The sequence below is a fragment of the Hipposideros armiger genome, unplaced genomic scaffold, assembly GCF_001890085.2.
Source record: "Hipposideros armiger isolate ML-2016 unplaced genomic scaffold, ASM189008v1 scaffold_1116, whole genome shotgun sequence".
NCBI lineage: Eukaryota > Metazoa > Chordata > Mammalia > Chiroptera > Hipposideridae > Hipposideros > Hipposideros armiger.
In genome coordinates this window covers 23806-30824 of record NW_017732466.1, presented here as the reverse complement: position 1 = coordinate 30824, position 7019 = coordinate 23806, and the positions used below count along the sequence as shown (strand labels likewise).

Below are 7019 nucleotides of genomic sequence, written 5' to 3'. Positions count from 1 at the left end.
GTACACCAGCTTGCCTTCTCAGCCGTAGTGTTATGATTCTCGTCTCTGAACTTTGCACCCCGCTACACGGAAGCCCCCAGAAATACCCAGCCATGTCGTTTTGGCTTTTGTTCATGCTTCTGACTGTCACGGCCACTCTCCCATGTGGAGAATTGACACCATGGCTTCCTTTGAAGAGTTTGCCAGCTTCTCTTGCCCTTTCCTGGTGATCCCAGTCAGGAATTGAGTGCTAGCCTCTGACTGCATTTTAGTACACAGCTCACATTGCTTTTGCAATGCCTCAACTGGTATTTCAGCTGTTCCTATTGTGAATTATCCCCCTTATGAACAGGTGAGCTTCTTGGGGACTGGGACTTGGATATCTTTATTTTCTTGAAAATTAATAGCAAAGCAACGCCATATAGGTGCTCAATGAGTACACATCTGTGTATGTAAATGTGTATATGTATGCACATGTGTGTGTGTATATATACATATATTTGGATGCATGCATGTGTTTCAACAGAGAGTGAAGGTTGTGTTCTGCGGTCTTGTAGGTGGCAGATAGCTATTTCAGGCAGGCCTTAGGGTGATTTCTGCTCCCGAATTGGGTCATTTTGGGTTCACTCCCTTATTCACTCACTTATTGAAAGAAAACGTACCGTGTTTCTACACTGAACCAAGGTACTATGTCATATCCCAGGGGTGCTATAATAAAACACATCAGTGTCATCAAGGAGCTGACAGTCAAATGGGGTGTCAGACAAGTGAAGAGGTAGTTTCCATCAAGGGTGGTGTCATGAAGGAGGTGGGGACAGGGCACTATGATAGCAAGATACAGGGTGCACTTAACCCAACCTCAGGGGAGTGAGGGGCAAGGAAGTTTCAGACAAGGCTTTTTGCCGGGGAAGATATCAGCACCAAGTCTTTAAGGATAAGTAGGATATCAGCACCAAGTCTTTAAGGATACTCCAGGTAGAGGCGTGCAAAATAGCCTGGAAGCTAGTAGCTCTGGGGGTTTGGGGATCAGCGGAGTGAGGCTGAGTGTGGAGTAAGGAGGTGGAGGACCACCATGGGTCTGACATGCCATCTGAAGGACTTTGGATTTCATCATCTTGGTGACAATGAGACCACAACGAGCTTTTGAAAGATTTCTAGAAGTAGCGATAGGGCTGATGCTTGGTTTCAGGGAAACGTTTTTGTCTATTCTCCCAGGAGTGATCAGGGGACATTTTCACACCCATGTAATTCACTAGAGAGAGCATTTATAAACAGATTTATGACTTAAACTGGAAGACACATCTGTTGAGGATANCACTCCCCAGGGATCACTAGGGGCAGGGTGGGCGAGGGAAGCACTGAGTTATAGCAATCTACCCTTTGCAGATCCTCTCCAAGTGCCCTCCCTTGTAAGCCTCACAGCAGTATTAAGCGGTAGGCTTTGTTGAAGATATTGATAGTAGAGGGAACTGAGGTTCTCACAGATTCACTTGCCCAAGGTCACCGATCATTAGCCAGGCAGGGGTTGGGATCCAGGTTTACCTGCTTCTAAAGTCATGTCTCTTCTCCACCCCAGCCGGTCACAGGAAGCCAGCATTTCCTCTGGGCACTCGGCAGCTCAGCCCACCGGCTCCAGCTTTAACGAGTCTAACTACAAATGACCTTCCTGCTCCATCTAGACTGTTGACAGCAGAATACTTAGTGCGAGGACAATGACTTCAGGCTGGGGGACGGGGACCCATCTGGGGGTGATGCACCCCCTTTAGGACCGGCCACGGCAGAGTGGGTGCTGTACACACACACCCCTGGCCCTCAGGGATCTGAGACCTCCGGGAGACAGGCAGGGGGTTAAAATCTAATTAAAAACCCACACTTCTAAACAGTAAATCAACAAGGCGGGAGCTTCTCCTCGCTGACTCATGTTTATCTGTCTATCTTCTTGGCCTCTCTCTTCCACTCCTTTGTCCCCCTTTTTCTCCTCCTTTCAGCCGCAGCCTCCACCTCCACCTCCCAGGAGCGGGGTCCGCAGGGTGCCCGCCATCCGCTCTCATCCCGCGTCCTCCTGCGGCTCCAGCCCTTGTCCCCGGTTAGACCGCCTCCCACCCTCTCCCCAGCCCAGACTTTCCCTTCCCAGTCTGTCTCCACGCCAGAAGCGCTGAGTTCTAATAAACCCTCTTCTCCACCGCTCACCCTGTCCCTAAATACCTCGGAAACCGAGACGCAAAGCCCCCCTGCCCTCTGCCCCTGTTCGCGGGCGGTGAGGGCCGCATCCCCTACCCCCCCGCTTGCAGAGCCGACCTCACTGACGGACAGCTCGCCGCGCGACCCCCCGACCCTCCGCATCCTTCTCTGGGGGTGGCTAGGGGCTGGGGCCGGAGGGCANACACAGCCACTAAAAATGTAGAGGTGAGAGGAATTTAGGGGAACAGCGGAAAGAAGGGCGAGAAAAGGCAGAGCTTGAAGATGAGGCATGGAACTCAGTGCTCAGGGGCTCCCGAACCCAGAGGAGCGCACTGGGGGAGCTCGGGGAGGGTAGGAGGGGGCACCCGAGCTCCGGGAGGACAGGGCAGCTCCGACCCGTCCTTACACCCCACTCCCGTCCCAGGGACCCATCATCGCCATCAAACATAGAAACCCAGCGGTCAAGAATGGGGCCCCATACCTGTCACGGTGAGTCTGGTGCCCATCCCGAAGTGGAGGGGCGAGTTATAGGAACACAGCTGCAGATGGCTGTGGCAAAACCCGCCCAGAGGTCTCCCGCCTCCCCGGGAGTGACGATGGCCACCTTTCCCTGCCTAGATTCATGGCTGGACCAAAGGGACTCCATTAGGAGGAAGGCGGAAGCAGAGAGAGGGGAAAGAGGCTTAGGAGGGGCAGCTCCACACATGCAAGAAGGGAGGGTGAGCGAAGAAGGGAGTTAGGAGGCAGATCACAGACTGAAGACTGAGCGTCAACCAAGCCGCACCAAAGGGAGGCAGGCACGGCTCCGTGGGAGCCCCACAGGATAACGGTTGACTCAACCCCCTTCCACCAGGGCTGGGAATAGAGGCAGCGAGTTCAGGTCCAAGGGACGCTGGCTGTACCATCCCGGTCCTGCGCCTTACCTAGGACAGAGAGTCGAGTCCCCTCTCCAAAGTGCTGTGCCTGGTTGCTCCGCCGTACAACACGAGTGTGGGAGAACCCAGACACGCTGGTGTGGGGCCTTCCTTTCCGAAGCTAGCGTCCACCCGGAACGCCTGGGGACTCTGCTCACCACGCTCCCTGAGCCTTTTCCCCAGTCCCTGCCCTCTGTCAGGCGTCCTCCTGGGACTCCGACCTCACAACACAGGGAAGCCTGTCACTTACCCAGGACAGAGAGCCTGGTTCCATTGCCGAAGAATAGCTTTTCGTTACTGGCACAGCACCAAAGCCTGGTAGGAAAACTGCCCCTTCCGCCTCCCATTCCTCCCCAAGTCCACCTGCCAGCTCCCCTCTTTCGTTAGCAGAATTTTAGCTCCAGGGTTGGAGTGGGGACAACTGTGCCGTGCGAAATGCCGCGGTCAGAGGTTCAATTGGGGCCTGTGCAACCCCCCAGCCCCTCCCCCAAGTCCATTTCCTTTCTGCTCGAGGGAGAAAGACGACCGGTCTAAGTCCCGGGCTCTCCATCTGGCATGGCCGTGATAGGGCACCCTTCAAGGAGACAGGAGATGGATAAGGTGACCCCTTCCTAGCTGAGACGACTTGCCTCTGGTAGGGGAACCTGGCCTTGGCACACCAGTCATGGCAGTACTGGAGAGGGAGCCTGTCCCCTCCTGTCTGCTTTAAGATGGGAATTCAGATCTTTCTAATAAAAACATGCTTTAACTGAAGCCCCCAAGATAGAGACTCCGTCTGGACCCCTGTCCCCACCTTGTAGGCTCCCAGCCCTCCAGCCCTCACTTAACAACAGTGAGCCGGCTGCCCTCTCCAAAATAGACCGTGTTTCCAGAGCACAGCCTCCCAGATCCACTTCAAAACACCCCCTTGTCTGCTGAGTGCAGCTGGGATTCAGGGAGGGGTTGGGGCGGGCTTCCCCCACAGAGCCATCAGCCCCACTTCAGACGCCCTGCCTACCCTTCCAGAGTTTGCCCAGGGCTCCGGACACGGGGGGAAAGAGACACCGTGTGACCTCCTATGAAGTCCAGAGCAAGGGCAGATATGAGCCTCCACCAGAAGGGGAAGATGGATTGATGTCAGAGATCATTAATGACTTTCTTCTGGGCTTCTGGGCTTTCTCTCAGCTCCCCTGTCTCAGGTAACTACTCAGAGGGGTAGCACCATCGCCCCACCCTGCTCTGTCCTAATCGCCGAGGCTCAGCATTGAGTTCATGAAGGACCTCTGGGTGGCTGGGTCAATGTGCCCTTACAGGGACCATCCTCTGAATTTGTTTGCAGATATGGAGACGGCGTCTCCTCAACCAGGACATGGGAGCTGGGTCATCCCACTTTTCCTGGGATAAAGTCCTCCCTTATCATCCACCCCCCGGAGACACCAGCCTTACCTGTGACTGTCAGCCTGGTCCCTGGGCCGAAGGTGTAGTCATAGTTAGCACATCAGAATAGGACCACTCCAAAATGCACACTTTGGACCGCTGTCCCCTGTGAGGAGCTTGGAGAGACCCTGAGTATGTCTTACCTACAACCGCGAGTCTGGTGCCTTCTCCAAAGTCAAGTTCAGTATTCACAGTGACATTGGGCGAGGAGGAAAACAAATGTTAGGCATGGAGAGGAGCCCTGGCTGGAGTCTGGACGGCTCTGGGATGAGCGCTCTTCCCCTGTGCTTTATAGATAATTGCACAGATTACTTGTAACTTTTGACTCCTGGGGCCACGGAATCCGTCCAGAGGGCCCTATGCCTCTTTCTCGATTGTTTCTGAGGGTCCGTCAAAGGGATGTGGGCCTGGAGAGGAGGGCAGGGTTCCAAAAGCAGGGATATCTCTGGCTCCTTCCTTCACAGAATGGGTCACCCCCCATGTACCTTCCCACTGACCTTGTCCCCGGTTCAGTGGGGGTTGGGATGAAGGGGTCTCCCTGAGTCCTTGTCCCGTGAGGCCGCCTTCTTCCATCTGGGTTCTCTGCCTGGAAGCCTCAGTTCTGATCCAGGCCTGTCCTTATCCATGGCCTTGGTTTGGCAGGTGGACAGGAGTGAGGCGGAGGCATTCTGAACCAAGCCACCCTTGGGCTTGTGACTTGGGAGAAAAGTGGAGGGATTGTGGAGCTGGGATAGGCAGAAAGGTTTTTGTAAAGGTTTCCCATAGACTTGAATCACCGTGGCCCCCTGTCCCCACAATGTTACAGCTTTGTACAAAAACGCCCCTCCCATGGGCCCGCCCCTCAGTCTGAAAGAAACCACCAGAGCAGCTGTCCTTTGAGGGTGTTGGAGTCAGGGGGTGGTGATACCCCACCGGTCCCCATGGTGTGAGGTGATGTCAGGGTCCACACCAAGCCAGGAACCTCCCTCTCACCCCATCCCCTTTCTTCAGGACGTTCTTAGCTCCTCAGAGCTGTGTGTCTTTGTGAGGATGCTTGCCTCAGTGGCAAGCTTTACCCCCAGTCTGGTACCCGCCCCTCTGCAAGCTGTCGTCATAGTGGGGAGCCACCCCTCTAGGAAGCAGAAGTCAACTTTCTCCCCTGGGCCTGCCCCCGAGGCCATGCCATTCAGAGGTCACACCTGTCATCTGAGAATGAGACCCCCCTAACACCCAGACTCTGTTCCGTTGGCCCAGCTCCTAACCTCTCGGGTGGTCTGGAAGGAAACTGACCATGAGTTGCACAGAGGGAGGACTTCCCTAGATATGGACAAATAGGGAGCTGAGAACTCAGCGTTCTCCTGAATGGGCGTGGGTGAGGAAGACCACAGGTGTCATTATGGACCTTAGGTGTCAGAGGGAGGGCGAGGGTGTTGGGTAAATGGACGTGGAGAGCTAGATGTATGACCATGCAATCACGTGCTCATATAATCACGGCCAGTCTTCTTCTTGTTAACTGGAAACAAGCAAGTGCAGAACAGAGTTCCTGTATGCCACCTAATGAAGGCAGTCAACAAGGATTACACGTTTGTTTGCTTGGTTCTGCCTAAAGAAACACTGGAAGGATACAAAGGAAACGGATAAAAATGATTACCTATTAAGAATGAGTGGAGTAGACAGAAGTAGAGCAGAAATAAAAGTAAACTCGGTGTCAACTTTATTCTGTTGCTTTGATATTTGAGCCCTAATAGCTACACTATCTTTNTGCTGACCCCGCTCTTGGCCTCTTTCCCATTCACCCACCAGCTCAGCTCCACGAGGTCGGGGTAGAAGCCTGTAGCCAGGCACACGAGAGTGGCCTTTTGTGTCCGGCTGATCTCTGCTTTTGATGGTTCAAAGACAGTGACCTTGGGTGGTTTCACCTTTGTCAGGTCCTCTGCAAGGGAAGAGGAGTGGGCACCAGGGTTGGCTTGAGAGCTGTCTGCGTTTGGTAGGGTGTGTGTGTGTGTGTGTGTGTGCATGTGCGTGCCAAGAAGGGGTTCATCATAAAGCAAAATTATATATAGTAGATCCCATTTATTTTGGGTTTACTATCCCATTCTCTGTTGTCATTCTCCCTTGATTTTGCCTGCTCCTTTTCAGCCACCCCATGTATACACACTGCAACTATATCTTCCATCTCCCTAAGGGGCATTTTGTCCCTGTTTTCTTGCATTTCTGCGCTAAGTCTCATACTCAGGGCCTTGTTTGATTATGTGTCAGGAGAGTATGTCTGTCTGTCTTTCTTCTTTGTTCAAAGCCCTTTTTGGTGCGCTATGGAATCTTTCAGACTCAGAAGTGGTAATAACAGTGTTGAATGAGCCTGAATTTTGAGGCGGAAGATTCTCACTAGTAACATGATCCTAGAAACCAAATTGACTTGTGTGTTTGGATGATAGCATATATTAGAATTAACCTTTCTTGCTTAGAAGAGTCACTTTTCCCATTGCATCTGACTATACCGTTTTCTATATACTAAACTCTTTCTTTCTTTCGTTCTTTTTCTCTCTCTCT

At 53.0% G+C, this 7019-nt stretch overlaps 1 gene segment (V, D, J or C); it reads right to left on the bottom strand.

Moving 5' to 3' along the window:
* Window positions 1–2921, bottom strand: part of LOC109376386 (T-cell receptor beta-1 chain C region-like) — a 14687-nt gene extending 11766 nt beyond the window's left edge. Inside the window, 1 exon segment of the C gene segment in view lies at window positions 2642–2921. Coding sequence covers window positions 2642–2666 — 25 coding nt within the window.
* Window positions 2922–7019: the final 4098 nt, after the last annotated feature.